Source organism: Saccostrea echinata, unplaced genomic scaffold (assembly GCF_033153115.1).
Source record: "Saccostrea echinata isolate AGI-Se365-2 ecotype Australia unplaced genomic scaffold, CSIRO_AGI_Sech_v1 ptg000029l, whole genome shotgun sequence".
NCBI classification, from domain to species: Eukaryota; Metazoa; Mollusca; class Bivalvia; order Ostreida; family Ostreidae; genus Saccostrea; species Saccostrea echinata.
Window position 1 is genome coordinate 44,259,924 of NW_026889778.1, and position 26,531 is coordinate 44,286,454.

At 32.8% G+C, this 26,531-nt stretch overlaps 1 protein-coding gene across 1 annotated transcript; it reads left to right on the top strand.

Annotated features, from left to right (window-relative positions):
- The first annotated feature begins 10,165 nt into the window (after window positions 1-10,165).
- On the top strand, window positions 10,166-24,412 carry LOC133194291 (uncharacterized). Its single transcript, XM_061330275.1, has 6 exons — window positions 10,166-10,430; window positions 10,827-10,977; window positions 14,795-15,154; window positions 23,601-23,870; window positions 23,960-24,285; window positions 24,407-24,412. Exons 1-6 carry the CDS (start codon window positions 10,194-10,196, stop codon window positions 24,410-24,412), a joined length of 1,350 nt encoding a protein of 449 aa, XP_061186259.1. The 5' UTR covers window positions 10,166-10,193.
- The last annotated feature ends 2,119 nt before the right edge of the window (window positions 24,413-26,531 follow it).

Below are 26,531 nucleotides of genomic sequence, written 5' to 3' on the forward strand. Positions count from 1 at the left end.
GGACACAACCTAACACCAGAGCGAACCCAAAGCGCACCCCGGGTTCGCTTCCTGGGTTCGCTGCGGGTCCGCTTTCAGAAAATTTGGGACCGCTCTGGGTGCGCTTCGGGTTCGCTCTGCGTTCGCTCGGGGTCCGCTAGAGCGAACCCGGCGTTCGCTTTCCGGGTTCGCTTTACGCACTCATGCGTGAAGCGGACCCCGCTTTAATCTTGCCGCCAGTAAGCCCCGCCCCTTGTATATTCCGAATACAGTAGTGAAATCGATCATTACTGTTTTTATGGCGATCGAAACATGTACATGTAAGTGACAATATGGAGAATGTTGATAAATTTTCAAGAATTTCACCGTACATTCGACATAGAATTATCACTTTTATTTTTTCTTAACTTTCAAGCTAAGTATATCTCGAAAGAAAAAGAAGAAAAGGTGTTAAATTTATTTTCGATGTATCGGATGGAGTGAAATTGATAAGAGTATCTTAATAAAAAAAAAAGCTTTCAAATTCATTTGTTTACATTATTCATGCGTTTTAAAATAAGTTGGAACTTCCAATTGTAATTGCAATTGTTAAATCGTAATTTTAATGTTTGAAAGACAAACAACTGAATTATGATCTTATCTATGAAATAGCTGAGACATATTGTATACGTAAAATGCTAAGTTTTCATATTTAACAGTTTATATTTAAGCTAGGTTGTCGTTCATTACATGTATATGTAGGTCGTGATAATCACTAAAAATTCTCATACAGTGTGACTTGAGTTTCGTTTTACAGATCATTTATAATTTACTTCCATACTATAAATCATGTTATATAAGGCGAGTTTAACAGAAGACTTATAAAAAAAAAAACAACAATCAAAAAACCAAAACAAACAAAAACTAATAACTGGTCCACTGATAAGAATATATTATTTCTTTTTAAGTTGTTTTCAAATACATGTAAATGATCACTTGAATAGTTTGTGTTTCTTACTGGTTCATGGACCCCCCCTCCCCCCCCCCCCCCCCGCCCCACTACATACATGTACATACTGGAGCGGCATGTTAACAAACAAAATTCTAAATGTTTAGAAATAAATAAAAACAAGAAAGAAAACAAACAAAACAAGAATTCAATAACTGTAAACTCGCATGATTAAGTAGATGAAATTAAGATAATAACGCCCGATATTTTGTTGTTGTTTTTTTTTTTTTATTGTTTTATTTCGATGAACCCCCAACCCCTCTCCGTACTCGAATTGTTTTCTATGGGCCGGTTGTAGCGATTTTAATTTCAAATAATATACAGTGCTCTCTCTCTCTCTCTCTCTCTCGTAAAGCTATTTTACTGATTGTCAGTCTTCAGATGGCAGCAAATTACATAAACATGTACTCTTCATGCAACGTACCAAAGAACTATGACGTTTTCAAATTCAAAAATAAAAAAAATATAAGAATAATAATTGAATTTGTCATTGGTAACGTGCCCAGATGAGGTACATGTAACTTAAGAGGCATCGAATGTAGGGGGAGTATATACTCAGGTATACCGTGACCATGGAGACAGTATACATCCAGCTAGCAAGTGTCAATTAAAAAAACCACGGCAGTTGCTCTTAGCACCAGCAATATCTTCGAACAGGTATATGATTACCGACACGTGATGACCTTGGCTTCACTTTCAAACTATAATTATTAAAGTGTTAAGTTAAATTATTAAGTCAATTACAAAGTTCAAATACAGGTACCTATGCAATGAAAAAATATGTGTACGTTTTCGTATTAAGGTATCTTTGCATGTGCAATTTACCAATGTTGGAATTACGTGTACTTTTCATGCACAAGTACAAAACGTACCCGTCTAGTATTTTTTTTTATATCCATTTAAAGTATTTCGAAAATTACATGTAGTACATGTAAGAGGTTCGTGAACATGTAAACCTGTATAATTATATATAAAATGTATCGACGCGAAGGAAAGTGATAAGCATTTTTGCGAGTTTTTTTTTTTTTTTTTTTTTTTTTTTTTTTTGACTGACTTGCAAGTAGTTACAAAAATTCAAAAACATACAATGTAAGGTCTACATGTAGGATAATTAAAATTGACAAAATAATCTTTCCCCATATACATGTATTTAAATCAAGCTATTTATTAAATTTTGGTAAAAGATTAATTAAAAAAGAATATCATAGTAGATAAAAAAAAATGAGATTTTTTTCTCCAATTTACGTATTGACATAATGCACATTTTTACTGTACAATGTACATTTAATTTTTTTTCATGATCAATTATTAAGATCGATAATTTCGATGTTGATCTGGATAAATTAAAACGTGCACGTTAATTGAAATAATGAATAAAAAATAATTAAATTAAAGGACGTACATGTTCTTTTACTGTATCTTGAGATAATAAAATTCTATAATTTATCGAAGACCAGTTTTTTCTTCTTTTTTTTTTTTTTTTTTAGTAACAATTGTTATAACCATTATTATCTTGTTTTTTTTCTATTATGAATTAAAGTACTTATTGTCTGATAAACTTACGCAATGTATATTTATATATTAATGGATTTTAAAAATATAAAGAAAAGAAATATGTAATTATACATGTAACATGCTACCTTGATAATAAAAATATATATATTGTATTATAATGTATTAATAGATTTTAAAAATAAAAAAATAATGAAAATAGATGTGTAAATATTGCATGTTGTCTGGAGAATTAAAATATATAAATGTAAAATCATGTTTAAAAATCATATTAATAATATTCTACACTGTACATTCACACGCTCTGCTTGTACAATGTTTAGATTACAAACTGGCATGTTGACTGGTCGATGCGCTGATGGTCAACGCATTTTATCACTTATAAATCCTGATTGACAGACCTGTTCGGCATGTTGATTGGTCGACGCGCTGATGAGTTAATCGCTAATCCTGATTGACAGCTCTGTTACGCAACACCGAACGCGCGTTCGCTTGCTGGGACCGCTACTGAATTTGGGGTTCGCTTTCAGCGTTCGCTCTGGGTTCGCTACGTTTGCGTTCCGGGTTCGCTCGGGGTCAGCACTAGCGGACCCCAAGCGAACCCAGGGAGCGAACCCGGGGTGCGCTCTGGGTTCGCTTTCTGTTAGGTTGTGTCTGGTCCGTACTGTATATTAAGAGAACTTGACTATTTTGCACTTATACCTGGTCTGAAAATTAAATTCACAAAAACTAAAATGGTTTGGATTGGTAGTAAAAAAAATTTCCAAAGAAGTTTTTCATCACTCGAGATGGAAGTTAGATTAGAAAAATCCTAATTTTGATCTTCTTGGTGTAAAATTTTCTATTAATTTAGAGGAAATGGTTGAACTGAATTACCCCTCAAAATTAAATGAAATAAAGCGGTTGATAAAACAATGGCAGTTAAGAAAACTTACTCCAGTTGGTAGATTAGCAGTGATTAAATCCCTGATTATACCTAAAATGAACCATTTGATATTGACTATTCCGAATCCTTATAAGGAACTCCTAGACGAATTTGAGAAAGACCTTTACTACTTTTTATGGGGAAGTAAAATTCATAAGGTTAAGAAAAATGTTATGATTCAAGATTATAGAAATGGGGGGTTGAAAATGATTGAATATGTAGATTTTCTATGTGCATTAAAATCAACATGGATCCGAAGACTAATTAACTCAGATACAAAAAGGCTGAAACTACTTGAATCAGAATTAGAATGAAAGTTGAATCTCTATGGGTAAGAGGTTTAGACTTTACTGTTAATATGTGTAATAAAATAAGTAACAAGTTTTGGAAAGAGGTTTTACTTAATTGGGTAAAGATCATTGATCTGGCCAAAATAAAATGCAAATACTTCATGAACATATATGGTTTAATCCAAGAATTAAAATGAACAACTCATCTATATTTTTGAAAAGTTATTTCGATGCAGGCTTTGTTTTTGTAAGAGATCTGTTTGACTTTGAAGGAAAATTTCTAAGCCTTGAGTACCTCACAAATCTTAATGTAAAAACAAATTTTGTAGAATATGCAGGTTTAAAAGTAGCTGTTTAAAAATATTGAAAACTATTCATATTGAAAAAAAGGCAACTGGACCTTTTATCCCTAATTCACTTTATATTTTTATAAAAGTACAAAAGGCTGTAAAGACATGTATAGTATACTCATTAAGAAGAAAAAGGAAGCAATTAAGCCACTACAAAAATGGGAAAATAATAGAATATTTTTTGGCGATATAGGCTGGAGCGAAATATTTGAACTTCCTTTTAAAGTAACAAAAGAAGCAAAATTTCAGTAGATGCAATTTCAAATTCTGCATAGGATTATCGCAACAAATAAATACCTTTATAAACTCAAACTAATTGATTCACCTGTATGCTCCTTTTGTAAACGAGATGTCGAAACGATTGCACATTTATTTTTCGAGTGTTTCTGCGTTAAATAAAATATGGTGTCACATTGAGGAATGGTTTATAAATAAGTTTTTTATTTTACCATTAATTTTGATAGAAAGGATATACTTTTTGGCAAGTTCAGCAACAAAAACATGTTTAGACTACACAATATATTAATACTTACTGTTAAGCAATTTATTTTTGCTAGTAGGTTTAAAAATGTGCCTAACTAAGCATCTCAATGCTAGAAAAAAATATTGTGGATAGAATATTAGTTGAAAAAGCTATACTTTTAAGAAACTGTAAATTTTCAGAATAGGAAAAATATTGGAAAACCATTTGTGATATGATATAAAGTATTTATTTTTCTCAAGTTTATATACAAATGTACAAGTATGTTAAGATACTTAATACTGTTCCCCCACCTCAATTTTTTGCACCCTTTCACATCCTTTTTCCTTTCTTTAATTTATTTCTGTATATAAAGCTTTCACAGTGAAGATCCATATAAATGTACAATATGTCATATACAATTTTAGTTTGATTTTGAAATGCAACTTATATTTACTAGAACGAAATTGTATTTAATATGAAGTATCAGGAAGTAGAAATGAAAGTATGTATTGAATGTTAAATAATATATTGTATAGTCTGTATATGTGAAAGCACAAATAAAATCTATGAATTAAAAAAAAAAGAAGAATATGTTATTTCTGGAATAGTGTCTCTCTCCTTCGACTACTCATTAATTTGTTTGAAAGGTCCTCGAATGGATCCTTCCAGTCAATCTATATCAGTTTTTCGTCATATCTTTCTCTCGAAAGGTGATCTAAAGAGTCTTTGTATTTAACTTCTCTGGTTTTTCTTTCGTTTTGGTCATGGAGGTCAAAGCGTAAATGTTATAAATAGAACATATGATTCTCATTTCACAGTCAGCAGAAAGCCGTAAATACCCGTATGTAAACAAAGGAAGAGAAAACTATTACTACGAGAAATTAGGAACTATTTGCAGGTGACCTGAGGTACTAGCTAGCTAGGCGTATGTTTCATCCTTCTGCAAGTAAATTTGTGACAGACTCCTAGACTTGCAATTGACTTTGTATGAAAGTCCACGGGGGGAAATTGCTTACTTTCGTTTCATCATCTTTCCAGGTAATTCACACACAGACGTTATTTTCAAAAAGGAGGCCTTTTGTACTGCATTAATTGTGTTATCAAAGCAAGGAAGTAAAGTCCCAATGGTAAGTTAAGACAAAATAGATCTGTTGCAGGGAATTGATTCGAGTTTCCAGTTCAAAATGTAACTTTTTTTTCTGTATGTGTTTTTGTTTGATTGATCGAAGAATATTTTGCTAGTTTTTAAATACACAAAAATCTAAATCAGTTTATATTTTTTTTTAAAACCGAAGTATATCAATATCAATAATAAGTGTCTTTGAGAATTATAGCAGCAGCCCACGATCAAAGACAAGTCACGATCTGCGAAATTGTCTATACTCTATACATAAAAGGAAAACTTGGAAAAATAATAAAAAACGATTGATCCTTACGAAAGTGTGGTACATAATTATATTTTATTTCAGTTTTCGAAAAGATTGTATTCGGCAAAATTTATATTTCTATGGACTTGATTTAAAAATATCAGCGTCACCTATATGGGATAGATATCTTCATGTATATATATTTTTTCGTCCGTCGTCGTGCGTCGTCCGTCGTACGTCGTGTGTTAACATTTGAACATTTTCAGCTTCTTCTCTGAAACTGCTGAACCAATTTCAGCCAATTTTTGCATATGGTATCTATGTGTGAAGGGAAACAAAATTTGTGAATTTCATGGTCCCTGCCCCCCTGGGACCTGAGGGGTGAGGCTAAAACCATCAAAATTAATGCAATCTTTAAAAATCTTCTTCTTTACTCCTGGACATCAAGCAGTCAAACTGTTGACATGATTGTAATAAGCATTGAGCCCTCTACTAAAATTGTGAAATTCATGGCCCCAGGGTCAGGGGTTCTGGTGCTAGGGCGGGGCTATATAGATCGTATAGTGAAAGTGCATTATTTCCTTGAAAATCTTCTTCTCTACTCCTGGGTATTATTGAAACAAATTGAATACATGGTTATGATAATCAAGGGTGACTCTACCAAAATTGTAAAATTCATGGCCCCTGGGTCAGGGGCTCTGGTGCTAGGGTGGGGCTATATAGATCGTATAGTGAAAGTGCATTATTTCTTTGAAAATCTTCTTCTCTACTCCTGGGTATTATTTAAACAAATTAAATATTACATAGTTATGATGAGCATGAGTGAATCTACCAAAATTGTGAAATTCATAGCTTCAGGATTAGGGGTTCTGGTGCTAGGACGGGGCTATATAGATCATATAGTGAAAGTGCATTATTTCTTTGAAAATCTTCTTCTCTACTCCTGGGTATTATTTAAACAAATTAAATACATAGTTATGATAAGCAAGAGTTACTCTACCAAAATTGTAAATTTCATGGCCCCTGGATCAGGGGTTCTGATGTTAGGGCGGGGCTCTATTTATTATATAGTGAAAATGCATTAATGCTTTAAAAATCTTCTTCTCTGCTTCTGGGTATTATTTAAACAAACTAAGTACATTGTTATAATAAGCAAGGACACCTCTTCCAAAATTATGAAATTCATGGCCCCAGGGACAGGGGTTCTGGTGCTAGGGTGGGGCTATATAGCTCCTACAGTGAAGGTGAATTATTTCTTTGAAAATCTTCTTCTCTGCCCCTGGGTACTATTTAAACAAACTAAGTACATTGTTATGATACGCAAGGATGCCTCTTCTAAAATTGTGAATTTCATGGCCCCAGGGTCAAGGGTTCTGGTCAAATGGGGGGGGGGGGTTCTATTAATTATGTAGTGAAAAATCAAAATTTCTTTGAAAACATTCTTTTCTGCTTCTGGTTAAAAAGCAGAGAAGCTAAGTATACAGTTATGATGAGCAAGAGTGCTTCTTCCAAAGTAGTGAATTGCATGACCCCTGGGTCAGATGTGCTGTTATAAGGGTGCGGCTGTTGATAATGTAGTGAAAATGCATTATTTCTATTAAATAATCCTGTTTGCTCCTTAATGTTAACCAGTTAAACAAAGTGATTACTTATGATGAGCAAACTTGAAACTTCTGGTCCCAGGGTGAGAGGCTGTGGTGTTTCTCGGTGGTGAAGGGGGGGGGGGGCTCTATTGATAATATAGTGAATCTGTAGTGAAAATGCATTATTTCTTTAAAAATCTTCTCTGCACTTGGGCATATCAGAGGCAAAAAGTGTAAAAGTTGTAATAAGGAAGGGTATTTTTACCAGATTTTTGAACATCTGGACCATTTGGTCAAGTGTTCTGGTCCTAGCCAGGGCTCAATTAATTTGCATTCTACTGAGAGGAGTTATTCCCCTTTGCCGTTTACTTTTGATAATTAATCACTGTAAATAATGTACTTGAAAAATTAATAGAATAAGAGTATTATGCAAGAATTTTAATTGTATAATACAAAAAGTATTTTCATAGTTTTAATGATCACGTAGACTTGTAAGTAATAAATAAATAAAAATGAGACAAAAATAACTTGTCTTATTAAATGTTCATCAAAGACCAAGAGAGGCCAATGTAAGAGATTACAACAAGGAATTAAAATAGTACAAAAGCACTGATAGTTTGTTAATATACTGTATGGTGATAGTGATATATTGTGAACAGATTAGAACCTAATTTATGAACTGTTAATGAACAGTAGACTAATTATTTTGTTGATCCTGATCACCCTATTTTTCTTGCTTTTGGGCAACAAAGCTTCACCTTTCATTTCATTTTAATACTCTATGGATCCTCTAAATTGTTGTATTGTACTCAGGTGACCGTTAAGGCCCTTGGGCCTCTTGTTTATTAAATCAGTGTGTAGCAGAACAAATCGATCGGCATTACGTATTTATAAAAGTCTTTAAACTCAACAAATGCCAGTGATGTAAATGGAATTTGACATCGATCAAATATACCCCATTCAGAGAACAGTGCAAACCAGTACATCTGCATAGGTAAACATAAATTTTACAATACAAGTTTATCAACGAAAGGTAAGCATGATTACATATCAATAAGGTAAAAATAGCGCATAAGACTTTTTTCCTCTTTTTTTCTGGTTAAAGGCAGGCCACTCATTTTACAAACATTTATTTTTTTAGCTCACCTGAGCCGAAGGCTCAAGTGAGCTTTTCTGATCACATTTTGTCTGTAGTCCGTCTGTCCGTAAACTTTTCACATTTTCGACTTCTTCTCCAGAACCACTGGGCCAATTTCAACCAAACTTGCCACAAAGTATCCTTGGGTAAAGGGGATTCAAGTTTGTTCAAATGAAGGACCACGCCTTCTTTCAAGGGGAGATAATTATGAATTCTTGAAAAATTAATGGCATCATTAAAAAAATCTTCTTCTCAAGAACCACTGTGCTTGAAAATATGAAACTTATGTGGAAGCATCCTCAGGTAGTGTAGATTCAAATTTGTTCAAATCATGACCCCCGGGGGTCGGGTGGGGCCACAATGGGCGATCAAAATTTTACATAGGAATATATAGGAAAAATCTTTAAAAATCTTCTCAAGAACAGCAAAGCCATGATTGGTCATATTTACATGGAAGCATCCTCAGGTAGTGTAGATTCAAGATTTTCAAATCATGACCCACGGTTGTCGGGTGGGGCCACAATGGGCGATCAAAGTTTTAGATAGGAATATATAGGAAATATCTTTAAAAATCTTTTCTCAAGAACAGCAAAGCCATGATTAGTCATATTTATATGGTAGCATCCTCAGGTAGTGTAGATTCAAATTTGTTCAGATCATCACCCCCAGCGGTCGGGTGGGGCCACAATGGACGATCAAAATTTAACATAGGAATATATAGGAAAAATCTTTAAAAATCTTCAACTCAAGAACAGCAAAGCCATGATTGGTCATATTTACATGGAAGCATCCTCAGATAGTGTACATTCCAATTTGTTCAAATCATGACCCCCGGAGATAGGGTGGGGTCATAATGGGCGATCAAAGTTTTACATAGGAATACATAGTAAAAATCTTTAAAAATAAACTATTTCTTAAAAACAGCAAAGCCATGATTGGTCATATTTATATGGAAGCATTCTTAGATAGTGTAGATTCAAGTTTGTTCAAACATGAACCCTGGGGGTCGGGTGGGCCACAATGGGTGATCAAAGTTTTACATAGGAATACATAGGAAAAATCTTTAAAAATCTTCTACTCAAGAACAGAAAATCCATGATGGTCATATTTAAATGGAACCATCCTCAGGTAATGTAGATTCAAATTTGTTCAATCCCCCCCCCCGAACCACTTTTAAACTTTTCAACCTTTCAAGACTAAACTGATTTCTGCATTTCCTAGCCATTATGCTCAGGTGAGTGATGTGGCCCCTGGGCCTCTTTTTTAGACATTATGAAAATATTATAGATTTTAGATTTATGCTGTATATTAAATTAAACCATATGCAATTTAATATTGTTATGGGATTTCTCAGTAATGCACTATGCAGTGACAATATATTGTATGTATTTAAAAGAGGAACGGCAAACATTTACACTTTTTAAGATCAAATTTAAGGATGTGAGCTTCAATGGGGGTGGGGGGGGGTGGGGGGGGGGGGTGTTGATCTGCTTATTGTTTCGCTTGTTTACTTTAAATTTGTAGATATTGAAGAGAATTTGGGAGAGACGTCTATTTTCTAAAATTCCTTAAATGTTTATGGTAACGAAGATCTGATAATGGAAGACATTAAGAACTTAGAAAAGGAAGCACAGTGTGCTCTTTTTCGCAATGACAATAAATGTGCCCTAGCAAAATACAATGAATGTTTACTACTGTGTGAACAACATAACTTGCGGGAAGATTTTAAGAGAATATTTGGTTTCAAAGTAATATTAGCAACCCTAGTGCAACAACAAGAGGAGGCTCTTTATGATTCTATAAAATATGTCATGCTTGAAAATCACACCGAAGAGGTTAGTTTTATTTCTGAAGATGTTTTCAATTTTTAGTACTTTATGTAAAGTACATTTCATAATTAAAATTGAATTTAACCACTATACATACGGTTCTTACTTTTGATATTAAGATTTCTGCATCATAAAAACAGATCTAGAATGGCTTTAATTTTTTATGGTCAAAGCCGATACGGATTTTTAAAAATGCATTTAATATAAATCTGTAGTTTTGTAAACAGGGACACAATTTTTTCAAGTTTATTTTATAAAGAAGAAATGGGTTCCTCTAATCATATATTTTGCTTACTTTTCCTTTTATAATTTGAGCAGTTACATATATCCTGTTTTTGCTCAAGTCCTGAGATACATATGATAATATAATATAATTATATTAAATTCATGCATTTTCTTCAGGGGTTTTGGTGTGCATCTAATGCAATGAAAAAACTGGAGAAATTCGATAAAGCTTTGGAATATCTTATTCAAGGATACTTGGGCGCAGTTGAGCCATGTCTATTTTTAATAAAAATAGTGCATATTCTAGTTGCTCATCGGTCACCAAAAGGTATATTTTTATGTCATGTAACAGATAATATAAATCAATCAAAACTGATTACATTTACAACTGCCAAGTTTTGTTTAACAATCTGTATCTAACAATTGCATATATATGATAATATTAGTGTACATAAAATATATGATGATTCATCATGCATGTATAAGTGATCCGATAACTTACGTTACTAATCCTATAAAAATTATTTCACTTTTGTTATCTAAGGTATCAGTTATCATGTACATAAGATATATTATGAAATATTTATTATCAAATAAACATACCTCATAAACTGATATTTGCGATATTTCCAGCCAATTGTTAAACATGACAGTGCTCGATATTTTGAAACAAACTTAATTTTGTAATTAGGACATCAGAGTCATTTGCAATGTAGGAAACCTATTGCTTTCTGTTTTCGTCCGTTGTCGTGCATTGTCCTTTAACGTCACAACATTTTCAGTTCCTTCGATCTCTGGATAAACAGAAGAAAATCAAATTTAATAAATGTTGGTATATAGCCTCTATGGACACACAAAAACAAATTTTGTGAATTGCTGTGCCACCTCCTCTTCCAGTGGTCTGAGTGGAGCCATATTGAAACATAATTTGCTTAAACTATTGACATTACATGTATTATAATAAGAAATAAAGCCTTTTCAAAAACTGTGAAATTCATGACCCATGCATCATGGTGGGTTTTAAGCTAACCTGAGCCGAAGGCTCAAGTGGGCTTTTCTGATCAAAGAGTGGCTGGCGTCGTCTGTCGTCTGTAAACTTTTCACATTTCGACTTCTTTTCAAGAACTACTGGACCAATTTCAACCACACTTGGCACAAAGCATCCTTGGGTGAAGAGAATTCAAGTTTGTTCACAGGAAGTGCCGTGCCCTCTTTCAAGGAGAGATGATTTAGAATTCGTGAAAATTTGATAGCATCTTTTAAAAATCTTCTTCTCGAGAACCACTAGGAAAGAAAATAGGAAATTTATGTGAAAGCGTCATTACATAATCTAGATTCAAATTTTTACATATCATAATCCCCTGGAGTAGAGCGGGGCCACAAGGAGGGTCAAAGTTTTACATAGTAATACATAAGAAATGTCTTTAAAAATATTTTTCTTGAGAACAGCAAAGCCATGATTAGTAATAATATTACAGAAGTATCCTCAGGTAGTGTAGATTCAAGTTTGTTCCAATCATGACCCCTGGGGTAGGGCAGGGCCACAACAGGGGTTCAAAGTTTACCATAGGAATATGTAGGAAATATTTTAAAAAATCTTCTTCTCAATAACAGCCAAGTCATTATTAGACATATTAATATAGAAGTATCCTCAGGTAGTGTAGATTAAAGTTTGTTCAAATCATGACCCCTGGAGGTAGGGCGGGGCCACAACAGTGGGTCAAGGTTTACATAGGAATATATAGGTGTAATGGTTAAGGGGCATTTGAGTAAAACACATTGAAGACTTCAAATAGTGGAATGACCTGACAACCCTGGGAATGGACTAGCCTAAGGGTATATAAGGCAAAGTGTTCAGAAAGTCAGGCATTCAGAAGGTAGCTGTAGAATTTGGATGATGAATCAGCATTAATAAAGTTAAGGTATTCCATCCTAACAGCAAAAGATTCAATGAAATTGACTACATAACAGATGTTAGGTGTTGAATACTCAGTACATTTAGACATAATTCCCATTTATTACTATTAGCATGTAAAGGTGGGATGTGTCCTAATTTATGACCTTGAAATTTGGTAAGAGTTATCTCCTTCTGTTTTAATTTAATAAAAAAAAAAATCAATTTAAAAAACTCTTCTGCTTAAAAAATCATTTTAATTGTCATTCTATTTCAAATGTGTTTTAGTACATTTTTCAACTACAGTATTCATTGATGTTTTTCTTTTTGAATTTTTTTTTTAAATGCTCCATAGACTTCAATGCAATCTTTGTTAAGTACTTAATGCTTAGTTAATTACATTTTTGAAACTTTCTCTCAGTAAATCCTTTACTACTGTAAAATGCTTTAACTCAATTTCAGAGTATTATGTATGCGATGGATATTTAAGGATAGAGGATGGAAAACCTTAAGGATAAGAGCAAAATGAAAGTATAAAAGTTATAAATATAAGTTATGAAATACTTATGTGCTTCCTCAAGTATCTTAGAGAATTGATGTTTAGCTCTTGGTTTAGTAAATCTGAAGAAAATTGAGAAAACTGGGTCCTATCTATCAATGGGAACCTAGGGTAGAAACACGGTGCAAGTAGTACCTTATCCAGTCCCCATCTCTAGATAAGAGAAAATTTAAGTACTGTGTGATATACCCTCAGACAGAGCTGTCTTAATAATCATTACAATCAATAACTAAGAAAGAGTAAAATGAAAACCTATATATCCCTTGCAAGAACCTGACCATACCATTACATAGGAAATATCTTTGAAATCTTCTTCTCAAGAACAACTAAGCCATTATTAGTCATATTTATACAGAAGCATCCTTAGGTATAGTTGAATCAAGTGTGTTCAAATAATGACCCCTCAGGGGTTGGGGGCACAACAGAGGGTCAAAGTTTTGCAAAAAATATATATAGGAATCAACTTGAAAAAATCTTTTGCACAAGAACAACATAACCATGATTAGTCATATTGATATAGAAGCATCCTCAGGTAGTGTAGTTTCAAATTTGTTCAAATTTACGTTAGGTAGGTTGGGGCTACAATGATAAATCAGAGTTTTACATAGGAATACATAGGGGGAAAATCTTTAAAATTCTTCTGTTTAAGATCATAGAGAGAAAATGCATATTTTTTTTAAAAAACCATCCCTGCTTCTTGTTAAAAAATAGAAAACCAACTGCATGTTGATGATCAGCATTGGATCCTCTGCCAAAACTGTGAAATTCATAGCTCCTGCTAAGAGGTTATGAAGTTCAGGCAAGGTCCAAGGGAACATATAGTTAATGGTTAAAATGCATTTATTCTTCAAAAATAATTTTTCTGTTCTTCTGGCATGGGTATTTAGCAAACTCAATGCATGGGTATGATGAGCTTGGGTTCTGCTGTCAAATTATTTAATTCGTGGCTTCATGATAGGGTTTCCGGAGTTTTGGGCAAAGATATAGACCTATTGCTTACATAGTAAAAATGTTTAAATTTTATCAAAACTTCTAAGTAAACAAATAAATTGCCTGGTTATGATAAGAAAAGGTGCCTCTTTTAAGATCATAAGATTTACGGTCCCTAGGTTATTGTTTCTTGTGTTGGGTGGTGTCTCTTCATCAGATACATGTAGTAAGATGAGAGTGCATAAATTCTTTGAAAATCTTTGAAAATAATCTTCTCTGCTCCTGGAAAATTGGCAGTCAAACTAAATGCATGGCTATAAGAGCAGGAGTGGAACAATCTACCTTCTTGATTTTTGTTGAATACCAGACTATCTAATTTTATTGGAACTTATCATAGCATTCTTTTTGTTTTGTGCAACAACTAAATCCATCAGTTTCTTTGTTTTATAATATTATTATAAAATCATTATTCCATATTATGGATCGTTAAACGGTTGTATGGTACCCAGGTGACCGTTAAGGTCCTTAGACTTCTTGTTTATTGATAAGGTACATATACCAATACAAGCCTCTCTCTCTCTCTCTCTCTCTCTCTCTCTCTCTCTCTCTCTCTCTCTCTCTGTGTGTGTGTGTGTGTGTGTGTGTGTATGTGTGTGTATGTGTGCGAACCTGTTATTTTCCTCATCTAAATTTCTTTACTGTTTTAATATTTAAAGCAATGTATATTCGGTGAAACTTTTAACACTTAAATGCTTGTTTTAGAAAAACAATTTTTATCGGATACACTTAAGCAATACACACATTTAACTGCGGGCTCTGTAGAATTACAAACAGCTGTTGTTCAGAAATTAGCCGAGGAGAATTGCTGGGAAGGCGTTAGTTTATTGGTCACTGGGATACACGACGGACCAGTAAGTAGCCTAGATAAATCTGCATCAAACTGTTCCGCACAGAAAGTACCAGTTGGAAAGCTTTTGGGGGATGTGTCTACAGAAAGTTTGAAACATTATGGGATAGAACTTGCAAAGGTATTGCTTGAAAATGGAGCATCTGTGCAGGGAATAGAGAAATATTTGAAAATACCAATAGTACATGTAGGAGTGAAGATTGCATTAGAAACAGGTAAGAGGTTATAAATTTGATTGGACATTCGAATTCTATAAAAAATTGTGCATCATGTTCTTAAAAAAAGAAATATAACAGACAGATTCTTTTATACTATGAGCGTTAATTTGAAATGATAATTACACAATATCTTTCACTATCACTTTAAAAGGAGCCGTTCCATGCGAAAAGGGCCCTTATATATTTTGACGTCATAATAAGAAAAACGCTAGTAAAGATAACATCATAAAATGCTTATATTTTTTCAACATTTTTACCTGAGCTCTATCACCTTATTTTCATTGTTGTTTATATCATTTAGAGCCACTAAAATATCAGGGGGGGGGGGGGGGGAATAATGAACTTTTAGAGCTAAGTTCCATATAAATGGACATTTTTAATATTGAATATTAAATTTTGCTGATATAATCAGGTGTAGGTTTTTTTTATCCGATTTTTCATACATTGAAAGCGACTGTACATGAACATAACTGATATATATCTCTACATGTACACATCTTTTTTTACACAAATACATAGTAACCGAAGTGAAATAATTTACAATAAATGAAAAAATTCTTAAACCGTTCCCAGCATGTAGGTTTATATGTATGCGATTAAGATTTTGATCACCTCTACATGTATCAAATGAAGTTTGAAAAGGTTGTTTTTCGTAAAGCATAAACTTAATGGAGAAAACATCTGATTTTTAGCTCACCTGAGCTGAAAGCTCGAGTGAGCTTTTATGCTCACATTTTGTCTGTAGTCCGTCTGTCCGTCAGTCTAGCTGTCCGTCTGTCTGTAAACTTTTCACATTTTCGACTTCTTCTCCAGAAGCACTGGGCCAATTTCAACCAAACTTGCCACAAAGCATCCCTGGGTAAAGGAGATTTTAGTTTGTTCAAATGAAGGGCAACGCCCTCTTTCAAGGGGAGATAATCAAGAATTAGTGAAAAATTAATAGCATCTTTTAAAAATCTTCTTCTCAAGAACTAGAGGGCCAGGAAAAATGAAACTCATGGTGGAAACATCCTCAGGTAGAGTAGATTCAAGTTTGTTCAAATCACGACCCCCGGGAGTACCTGTAGGGCGGGGCCACAATGGACGATCAAAGTTTTACATAGAAATATATTGGAAAAATCTACTTCTCAAGAAAAGCAAAGTCATGATGAGTCATATTTATATGGAAGCATCCTCAGGTAGTGTAGATTCAAACTTTGATCAAATCATGACCCCCGGGGTAGGGCAGGGGCCACAATGGATGATCAAATTTTTACATAGAAATATATAGGAATAATCTTTAAAAAACTTCTCAAGAACAGCAAAGCCTTGATTGGTCATATTTATATGGAAGCATCCTCAGTTAGTGTAGATTCAAGTTTATTGAAATCATGACCCCCGGGGGTAGGTTGGGGTCACAATGGATGATCAAAGTTTTACATAGAAATATATAGGAAAATTTTCTTCTCAAGAACAGCAAAGCCTTGATTGGTTATATTTATGTGGAAGCATCCTCAGGTAGTGTAGATTCTATTTTGTTCAAATTATGACCCCGGGGCAGGAATGGGGTAATTGAAAAAAGTAATTGTAATTGACTGTAATGAATTACATTTTTTGAAGTAATTGAAAGTAATTTGTAATTGAACATTTTTTCAATTACTTGTAATTGTAATTTAATTAATTACACTGAAAAAATACCATGTAATTTCAATTACTTTTTCAATTACATTCAATTACTTTATATAATACTCATTCATGATATATTGTCACCACTACCTCCCCATTTTACTGTCTTTTATTTTACTGTAAAACATATTCTCAATCCTTCAGTTATACAAAATCGTAAGTTAATGTTTACGAGCAAATAAATGATGGACTTCATGATAATAATCTAGTTTCTTTCTAATCATTATGTAAAATTGATTTTTTTTATTTTATGTTTATCAAAATTTTGTACCACCCTTCTTAGGCCAACTTTTCATGCAGTCATGAAACACACATTTATTATATTTGAATCTTTGTTGTTGGTCAATAATAAAGAAAAGGATTGTGTGTGTCATTAATTAAGTTCTCTCTTGTTGGAAAGAGATAATTGCCCACCAAATCACAGCTGTAAATTGCAATCAAAACAAATCAACCCGGGTACTCTAAAGAAGTATTCATTCCAAGATTTAGAAGACAAAACCAATGGAGATAATTATTTCAATTAAAAATGCCCCGCTAGCTTTAGAAAAGAAAATCTTTCAATTTGATAATTATTTTAACATCTGAAGAGATGTTTAATGAATAAATTTTGTATCTGAAAAAGTTATGTTCTGTACTATTATTATTTTTGAAGTAAAAATGTTTACCATGAATAACAATTTAGGATGTTCAGGTTACTTTCAAAGGAAATATTTAATTAGAGAGTTTACAGTTGCGACTCATTTTACTCTATTAAAATACCCACTTTTAATCAAATATCATAAGCCATGCAATTTATGTACATGTAGGTTTTGCGCTTCAAACTGATCTCAGATAGTTCTTTAACGTTTAGTAAATAAAAGTTATAGATGAAACCACAAAATACACAATGCCTATATAGCTTATTATTTCTTGTATTGTTTGTGCAGAGGCTGATCTTACATACAGATGAATGATGTTCTGTATATTCATTGACAAGGATTATAAAAATTTTCAAAAAAAATTAAAAATGTAATTTGTAATTTAATCAATTACTTTTGCAAAGTAATTGTAATTTAATTAATTACACATCTTAGAAAGCCTGTAATTTAATTTTAATTTAATTGAAGAAAAAGTCAAAGTAATTGTAATTTAATTAATTACTTTTAAAGTAATTGACCCCATCCCTGCCCCGGGGGGTAGCGTGGGGCCATAATTGAGGATCAAAGTCTTAAATAGAAATATATAGGAAAGTATCTTCTTCTGAAGAACTGCAAAGCCATGATTAGTCATTTTGATACGGAAGCATCCTCAGATAGTGTAGATTCAAATATATCAAAATGATGACCCCCGGGGATAGGGTCGGGCCACAATGGAGGATCGAAAATTTTACATAAGAACATATAGCAAAATATCTTCTGAAGAACAGAAAATCATGTTTAGTCATTTTGATATGGAAGCATCCTCAGGTAGTGTAGATTCAATTTTGTTCAAATGATGACTCCTGGGATAGGGAGGAGCCACAATGGGGGATCAAATTTTTACAAAGGAATATATGGGAATTTTTTTATAAAAATCTTCTCAAGTTCAACAAAGCCATTTGTTATATTGACATAGATGCATCATCAGGTAGTTTAAAATTCAAGCCCTCCCCCCGGTAATCTTTTCAATACTGAACTGATTTGTGCTTTTGCCTAGCCAATGTACTCAGGTGAGCGATGTGGCCCATGGACCTCTTGTTTTCAAAACAATATTTATTCTGTGTGTATAAAGGCGATAAATGACGATTTACCTTCGTCGCGGTCATTTACGGGTAAATGTTTTGTTATCTCATTCAAGTAGAGAATCGTCGGTTTTTGCTGTTTACGGAGACAGCCTATCTTCTGGTTGAGCGAGACTAATGTGTTTGCTACGATACATGTGTATATTTCTTGAAATTTGAGAATAAAATCTAGTATCATTTGTTGAAGTTTTTGGATCAACCGGGGAAAAAATGAGAAAAAAGTAAATGCTGCAAACGAAAAAAAGAATGACCAGATTTTTTTTTATGCATTAATATGGGAAGATTTGACTTTGCTACAAAAATGGGGGTGGAGTTGTTAGAGGTGGGTGCAATTAGCCATGCAGAGAACATCTTCATCCTATATATCAATCAACTACCAGTGAAATATTATGTACTATGGAACCTCCCCCCCCCCCCAATACAACATACCTGCATTTAATTCCTAGTAAATAATGCATCATTATTTATAAAACCTCAAAAACATAATATGGGGAAATTAAAACTGAAAGATTAAATACAGATTTATTTCCCTGTAATATTGCATCTATTTATTATTTTAATTTCTTACAAAGATGCATTGTTTGTCTGCATTAAAGGTTACGAAATTAAATACATTTTTGTGTAGGAAGGTTTGCAATAAGTTCAGTTTTATCTTTGAATTGTTAAATGGAAAGAATGACTGCTTATTTTGTTTAATAAACCATATTTGGGCATTTCTTTAGGCATGTACGTAGCAACGTTTTTCAGAAAAAAAAGGGGGGGGGAGCTTAAAATGACAAGTTAACAATAAACAGAAAAAAATTCAAAAAAAAAAAAAAGAAAGAAAGAAAAAAAAAAGATGTGTTTGTGAAACACTGATGCCCCCGTATGGCAGCTTATGGCGAAGGTTAAAGTTTCTCAAATGGAAGTCAAAATCCAGGCCAAACGATAAAAAATGTTGATACCCAAAGAAAAGTCTTGTCTCGAGGAATATACCTGTGAAATTTGAAAGACCTAGCTGCAACTGTTCAAAAGTTATGGCGAAGGTTAAAGTTTTTTAAATAAAAGTCAAATGTCAAGGTCAAGGTCAAAGTGGTTGGTATCCAAAGGAAGATCTTGTCACAAGGATTACATATGTGAAGTATGAAAGCCCTATCACCAACCATTCAAAAGTTATGACCAAGGTTAAAGTTTTTCGAAAGTAGGTCAATCTCCTATGTCAAGGTCAAAGGGTCAAAGTGGTTGGTATCCAAAGGAAGGTCGTGTCACAAGGATTACATATGTGAAGAATGAAAGCCCTAGCACCAACTGTTCAAAAGTTATGGCCAAGGTTAAAGTTTTGCAAAAGTAGGTCAAACTCCAAGGTCAAAAGGTCAAAGTTGTTGGTATCCAAAGGAAGGTCTTATCACAAAAAATACACATGTGAAGTTTGAAACCCCAAGCATCAACTGTTCAGAAGTTATGGCCAAGGTAAAAGTCTCATAAAATTTTGCAAAAGTGGGTGAAACTCCAAGGTCAAGGTCAAAAGGTCAAATATGATGGTACCCAAAGAAAGGTCTTGTCACAAGGAATACACATGTGAAATATGAAAGCCATAGCTCCAACCAATCAAAAGTTATGGGCAAGGTTAAAGTTGACAACAGACAGACAGACAAACAGACAAACAGATAAACAGATAAACAGACAAACAGACAGACAGGACAAAAACAATACACCCCCGGGATCTTTCGATCCGGGGGCATAAAAATGTATTTTATCAGGGTTTTCCGTAATCCCTTTTCAACAAAAGAAAATTGAGCTAAAATGACAGTGCTCAGCAGTGTCGGCGATACCACAAGAGCTTACTCAGTAGATATTATACAAGAATATCCAATGCGTACAAATTTATCAGACCTCAGGTCAAAGGGCGTTTCATAGATACGGTACTTGTGCAACATATCAAAATTTTACGAGCCTGAAACGACAGGTTGTTAGTGTCAGCGAAGAAAATTTGATTTCTTTTTAAATCTGAGATAAATACTTCTATTACAGTGCAAAATTGACTCTTGAATTAATCTTAGTTTGAATATTTTAAAAAAAACATATATCCTTTTTATTAATTTAATTACAAATTTTTATTTATTCCTGGACTACAAATTACATGATTATTAGTGACACTTTCTGTATAACGGTTGTGAACTACAAAGGGACAGGCTGTAGTAGATTGCCCTCAACACTTTTTAATGCCCTATATATAAAAACATCCAAGTAATTATTTTATTTAAACTTCTTTCATGTCCATATTTTATGTAAGCTTTTCAAAGACTTTGTTATTTACTCAATACATGTCATTTTATCACTCAATTCGAGAACTCAGTCTGTTATATACCAGTTTCTGAATTGTAGGTGTCAGTTCGGAGGCCCATTACTGGCCACTTCCATCTGTGTCCCCTCGTGTATTTCTTGAATGTTGTCCATCGCTAAAAACTTTAATAAACTTGGAAAGTGATTTGCTCGTTACTTTGGATTTGTATTTATAATATGTGATTTCGGGAAGAGGCACTACTACTTCCGGCCCGCAGCGCCACTCATTTTACTGCCAGCATTCCCTCTTTCCCGATCAACGACACATCTTATTAGACCCAAACGAAGCGGTCATACATCCACAATTTTTGAGAGCCACAAAATGAATGGAAGACTATGTAGGCCTAAGCTTTTGATTTTTTTTTTTTCTTCAAACGAAATTTAGCGAAAAGGGGGGGGGGGGGGTTACATGATGAATCAGTGTGACCAAAAACAAAAAACAAAACAAAGCAAAACAAAAAAATTCAAAATATATTCTGAACTTATAATGACCGTACATGTATAAGGATATGATGATATTATGAACATTATATACTCATTCTCAGTTTTTGTGAGGTTAAATGTTCACTGCAAGACATACGAATATTGACCCGCTTATAAGTCGGAGCAGTGCAAATAGGCGGTGCAAATATTGTGACGGTTTACGCCAATATTGCAGGGAATACGACCAACTTTAAAATAATGTTTGTATGCCCTCTCAACGAAAAAAATGGGTCGGTAGATAGGTGAGAACTTCTTCCCTCCCCTCCCGAAAATTTTAATATGAATGCAGAATTTTAAGGAGTTGAGAGTCGGGCCATTTTTAGCCGCTCGAAAAGGGCATTCAAACAATTTTGACAGATGGTCTAATATGCATTATATCATAAGAAACATACATTACCCACGTGAAAGGGGGAAGGGATTGTCTCGGCATGTATTATTGCCTGTATCAATAACTACCAATGTAGGACAATTAATACATGTATGTTTACTAGTGTTGGTACATATTGCCCCCTCCCGTTTCCTCAAACTTCCTTTAATTTGTCAGAAAACCTCCTCAAACTTCATTCTTTTAAATTGTCAGAAAATTTTAACCATTTTAATTTTAACCCCCCTCCCCCTCTTGCCGATCAATTTTCTGTATCCGCCCTTTAAGCTTTCTTTCATAAATTCATCTAAGTTATGAATAATACAACAAAAATTATCCTTATGAATAAAAAGTTATCAAACAAGGAAGACGCAATGTTATCAGTCTTATCTTACAGATTCTTTTTTAAAATTAAAAAAAACCTTTTTCATAAACTACAAATAAATAAAATACAAGCCTGTAAAATATCTAAACAAATATATTTTATTTGTTTGTTTGTTTTTTTTATTTAATGTTTACTTTTCTCTGAAGCGTATAGAGCAATATTCACGTAGGCCCATAACATAACGTGGCGAGTTTATAACATTATTATTTAAAGGGACATAGGCACATATTTGAAGTTAATATTTTCTCAAATTTTCTGTATAATATCATGACTTATATGTTATTATAGCATTTCACGTGGAAATATAATAATAAAAACTTATTTTATCTGGAAATTATTGAAACTACAAATTTTGGGACGCGTTCGATTGACACATTCTTGCACTTTCACAAAGCAAGCCTTATCCTTTATACTTAAGAAAAGTAGAAATTTTGTTGTGTATTATTGAATGTTATTAATGACCAAAATGAAGATTTATGTGACAAGCAAAAATGGCAACACTCTTAAAATATACATGTAATTTTTGTCTTATACAGAGTCCAGAACACCTCTTCTTTATAAAATGAAACCGTTTCGACAACAAGTGTATAATTTAGATATACTTTAAAGTCATATATGACGTACTTTTTATTAGTTCAGACTAACTAAAATCACACAACTGAAATCAATCGCGTTTCAAAGATATAAAAAATTTAAAACAATAACCGATTTATTTACCGACTTCGAATTTAATTAACAGACAGTTTAAAATCATTTTAACTATGGAAACATGAGATTATTCAAGTTCAAAATCAATGAAAATTTTATTTTGAATGTAAATAACATATATCGTGTTTATCTACACTTAATCTCATATTTTCATTTTTTAGCTCAGATACGGCATATATATATATATAGCTTTAGCGAAAACAATTATATCAAATATTGCATGTAAAATAAAAGCGGGATGGGGGGGGGGGGGGGGGTATGCATAAATTTTTCATGTATGTTTTTGTGTGATAAAGTAAGTTTTTTTTTCAATCAAATATGTATTTCATATATTTCTGAGAGGGATATAAAAGCGTCAGTTTGAACGTCATTTCTCAACTTCATTTTAACATTTTCTTAACCTCTTATACCCTATATCTCAGTAATTATTCTGAATATTTGAATCAAACTTTATATTTGGTTATTTTACACTATAATCTATCATAATCCAGTGAAAAAAAAATTTTGAAAATTTCTACCTTACGGGGCCCTTTTCGCATGGGACGGCTCAAATGGTATCCTCAATAACTCGATTGCATCGTATTTAAAAAATCCAGAGGCATTAGCTATTATCTATTAATTCATACACCATCATACACTTATCTTCCTCTTGCAATGTATGTTTTGTCTCCAGACTGTCAACAATAAATACTGGAAAATAAATGCAATAGTGTGAAAAGGACATTCTTATGATTATATCTTCTCCGTCCCCTTTCAGAGAACATTATGTTATTGCAATGGTGTTTTGAAAATTACTTGAAAACAGAAAGGCAAAGAAATGAGACTGAGAAAGATGGAAACTCGGTTTTACACATCGTAGCAAAGGCCACTATTGGAAATGAAAAACAAGGAATAGATATTTTGAAAATTCTTCTTGAGAAGGGATGTTCACCTAATCTCTTAGATGCAGACGGAAAACAACCGATAGAATACATTACCACAGAAGATTTTCGATATCCATTATTAAATCGAGTAACAAATATTGATGGTAAGTACTTTGATTCTAAGTAGGTTAGTTTTACTCTATACCGTAAATGTAATTGGATAATTTAAATTCTGTATCATTTCCTTTTTCAGATATGTCATTTTCCTCAAGTCCAATGTCACCTGATGAAACCGAGAAAGAATCTCCAGTTGAAGACTTTGATGAAGGAAAACATGCTGTTGAAAAGGATTTTGATTTCTTTTTGCAAAAGGCTAATGAATCATTTCAACAAGGAATGCTCAAACAGGCTGTAGGTGATTATGTAAAAGCTTTAGAAGCACTTAAAAGTGCTGATGATAAGACCAAGCTCGTGAATGTTCACTGTTCCATAACTGAGTGTTACCTTGGGTTGGGGAACTTTACCACTGCTTTTGAACATGCAGCTAGTAATTTACCCGGAGATTCACTTTCATCAAAGGTAATTAAAATCTTACCAATGATCATTGCTTTTTACTATATAGCTTTCTGTCTGTCTGGAAAAAAAAATCCATTGAAATGCTGTTGAGATAAAATTAAAGCTTATAATATGTATGTTTTAGCCTTGAGTAAAATGTGTAGGATAATCTATACACACAATTTCAAGCTAAGTGAGATATACAATACTATATAGATACATTTGGAACCCTTAAGAAAGGAGGCGTACAAAGCGACGACAATCCCCCGCTCTTAAAAAAGACAGTTCTCTATTCTAAAATTTCACAAAAAGTTTCATTTTTCAAAAAATATGTAACCTTTTACATATCTGCTTCCTTTATTTTTCTGAATAAATTATTGATATATTCAATATTATATTTTTCATACGTTTTTAAGGCATGTGAAAAGAAAAAAAAGGTTCGCACATGATTCGAAATCTCTCTAAAGTCAACGTAAGGCATAAGACTTAAGACGTTAACCACTAGGCCCCGAAGTCTTCTTGTCATACGTGCGTTTCAGTGTGACTAAAATAAACGAATTTGTTGAAGAGTTTCATTTTTTCAGAAATGTTCCATATTTATATAGAAAGGGTTCAGACTCCATTTTTTGGAACGTATTAAAATAAATTTTACATTTACTTTCCATTTAACATTAATGCAGAATAGAGACTTGACCAATTCATATATATATATATATATATATATATATATATATATATATATATATATATATATATATATATATATATATATATATATATATATATATATATATATATATATATATATATTAGGGATGGCAATCGATTACAGAATTGCTAATCGGTTAACCGCAAGACGTTCCGACCGATTAACCGGTTAATCGTATCAAAATGCACGTTTTCTTGACAATTGCTTTTTAAATAGCTCTGTCCATAGACACAAATTGACCCAAATAAGACGATAGAAGTTAAAATATATTCCATTAGTCTTGATTCTGGGGTCAGAAAACTACGGGTACATATTTTTTTAAGTTCCAGTAGACAAGAAAAAATTGAGAAAACCATGAAAAAAGCCTAAGGAATCTTTGATAATTTTCCAGAGCAGATGTCACAGAATTTCTTTCTGCATTTTCACTATGATAATCAATATTACATATGAACTCTATAGCCCTTAATTTACAATGTTTGTTTAATAATTAAATTGAATTGAAAACTGAAAACGACAAACACTCCAATTCAGTGCTCAATAATTCAGTTATTATCATGAAAGAATCACAGGACAGTCGGGGTAAAGACATGGTGTTTTCACATAAATTAACACTATCCCCGGTACATTAACTAACCAATTACGCTACGGTCTCAATCTGGAGAATTCATAATTACATGTACGCCCAAATTAGATCCGTTAAATCCTAAATGATCATCCTTTCTGCAGAGATTTCTATTTTTTTTTCAATTTTTTTTAAAAATGTGTTCAATTTTGACAAATATTTTATTTTTTTTCCGATTAACCGATTACAGATTTTCTAATCGATTGCCATCGTTCCGACCGAGTAATCGGTTAACCGGTTACAAATTGCCATCCCTAATATATATATATATATATATATATATATATATATATATATATATATATATATATATATATATATATATATATATATATGCTTCAATCAACCATTATTCACTAAAATATGCTGTACTAGCAACTTCAAAAACAAATTATCAACCAATAAGTCATTGAATAAAATAAATGAATCATATGTGTTGAAGATGCCATTACATGTACATGTACTGAAAACATAATTTTAGAAAATATAACTTTTCCATGAGCCTTGAAAACTGAGAAAAATATTACCTCAGAGCGAGGGATAGTCTTCACCTTGTACGTCCTCTTTCTTTAAACGTCAATAAGTTATAGAGGATGTCTTAATTTCTAAGTACGTATTTTTGCCCTATCTATGCCTAAAATTTGCTTCTTTTTTTTTTTTTTTTTTTTTTTTTTTGGTCGAACATACAACTACTAGCTTTCCTTTATCTTTTTTTAATATAGTTTTTGTTAAAACAATCACGAACTTTAATATATTTAAATATATCTTTTTTAAATAAATCATATGAATTTGCTTTGCAAAGATTCAACTTTTACTCGGAAAGACAAAGCTTGGTGTGAACATGTATGTCGACGCTCTTGACGCATTTGCTCGTGCTGCGAACTTAGTGCATGAAGATGAACTAGAAGAAAGGGACGTGATTATTAAACATATATCCAA

Bases quoted from the DNA above. Each gene is read 5' to 3' on its own strand.
- LOC133194291 (XM_061330275.1), top strand. From the start codon at position 10,194: ATGGAAGACATTAAGAACTTAGAAAAGGAAGCACAGTGTGCTCTTTTT. The intron at 10,431-10,826 runs GTTAGTTTTATT...CATTTTCTTCAG, and splicing joins TTGAAAATCACACCGAAGAG to GGGTTTTGGTGTGCATCTAA. The intron at 23,871-23,959 runs GTAAGTACTTTG...TTCCTTTTTCAG, and splicing joins TCGAGTAACAAATATTGATG to ATATGTCATTTTCCTCAAGT.